At 40.3% G+C, this 1,106-nt stretch overlaps 1 protein-coding gene across 1 annotated transcript in view; it reads right to left on the bottom strand.

Annotated features, from left to right (window-relative positions):
- The window catches only part of LOC119585134 (synaptojanin-1-like), a gene marked incomplete in the record, with an annotated part of 155,688 nt that overhangs the window by 66,283 nt on the left and 88,299 nt on the right, over nt 1-1,106 (bottom strand). Inside the window, 1 exon segment of the mRNA XM_037933764.1 lies at nt 868-1,019. Coding sequence (XP_037789692.1) covers nt 868-1,019 — 152 coding nt within the window.

The raw sequence follows: 1,106 nt of genomic DNA, 5'->3' as shown, positions 1-1,106 counted from the left end.
AAGAGTGGTTCTACTTTCAGTGAGCTCCCTGAAGCCCACAGACTCCTTGAAGCATAGAGTTGGGCAGAGGGAGACACTGCAAATTTGACACAGTACCCTTGCCCCCTCCTCTGTGGTGCTTCCTCCATCACTGTAATGGTGTGTCCTCTGACATGTGAACATCAGCTGGAGGAGGAGAAGGAGGGGAAGCATCATAATCAGCAGCAGGAGCAAAAACTTGAGGAGATGGGGTGGGGGACTAATAGTTCCTCCACAATCTTTCATCCTGCAGCAAGAATCCTCTGACAAGCTCTAGTTTATACTTTGGCTGGTTTGTTTTGTAATCTAGAACCCTGTGAATTGCCAAGGAATTGACTATTACCATATCCAGGATATAGAAAAATATCTTTTCTTACCATTTGATGTCTTCCTGGCTGCTGCCCTTTCATGTTTTTATAGTCAATCAGGCCACTCTACATGCCCCTGCATCCAGGGTACATGACCAAATGTCAGGTCATGTGACTTAATGTCAAATGGCACAAAAATTTGCATTAAAAAATGTGAAATATGTGACATAATGTCATGTCCAGCTATGTCATGAGACATGACTTCATAAGGCAGGAAAAATTGGAAAATTATGAAATAACTTTGAAAACATTCCATTATGAGGATGTATCACCATGACAGACGTAACCTTCACCAGCATGAAGGCTAGGACAAATCACAATGACTATAGCCACACACAGCGCCATGCTGAGATGACTACAATTACTCGTATACCTGTTGCCATTGGGTTAACAATTTAAAACCATATAGTCAAGACCCTAACTTTCCCAAAGCTCATATGATAAAATAATTCTCTAAACAATTGTAATATACTCTAATCACCAGAAGAATCTGTTGTCAGTACGATTAGTCTTGGCTCGTCGCTGGGCACAAAGGGTCAAGTCTAATGGCTCATCGCCTCCTGTGCAGACACTGAAGTAGAAGCTCTCATTTCCAAGTAACTTCTTCATTTCTTTTATCCACTGCTCTTCTTCCTGTAAAAGTATAAATATTAAATTCTATACTACTCAATATTTATGAAATATATCATCTATACATTTATTGACCAGTGAATGTCTATC

This window comes from Penaeus monodon, chromosome 19 (genome assembly GCF_015228065.2).
Source record: "Penaeus monodon isolate SGIC_2016 chromosome 19, NSTDA_Pmon_1, whole genome shotgun sequence".
Classification (NCBI taxonomy): domain Eukaryota; kingdom Metazoa; phylum Arthropoda; class Malacostraca; order Decapoda; family Penaeidae; genus Penaeus; species Penaeus monodon.
The sequence above is the reverse complement of the archived record's forward strand: the minus strand, read 5'-3'. Positions and strand labels throughout refer to the sequence as shown.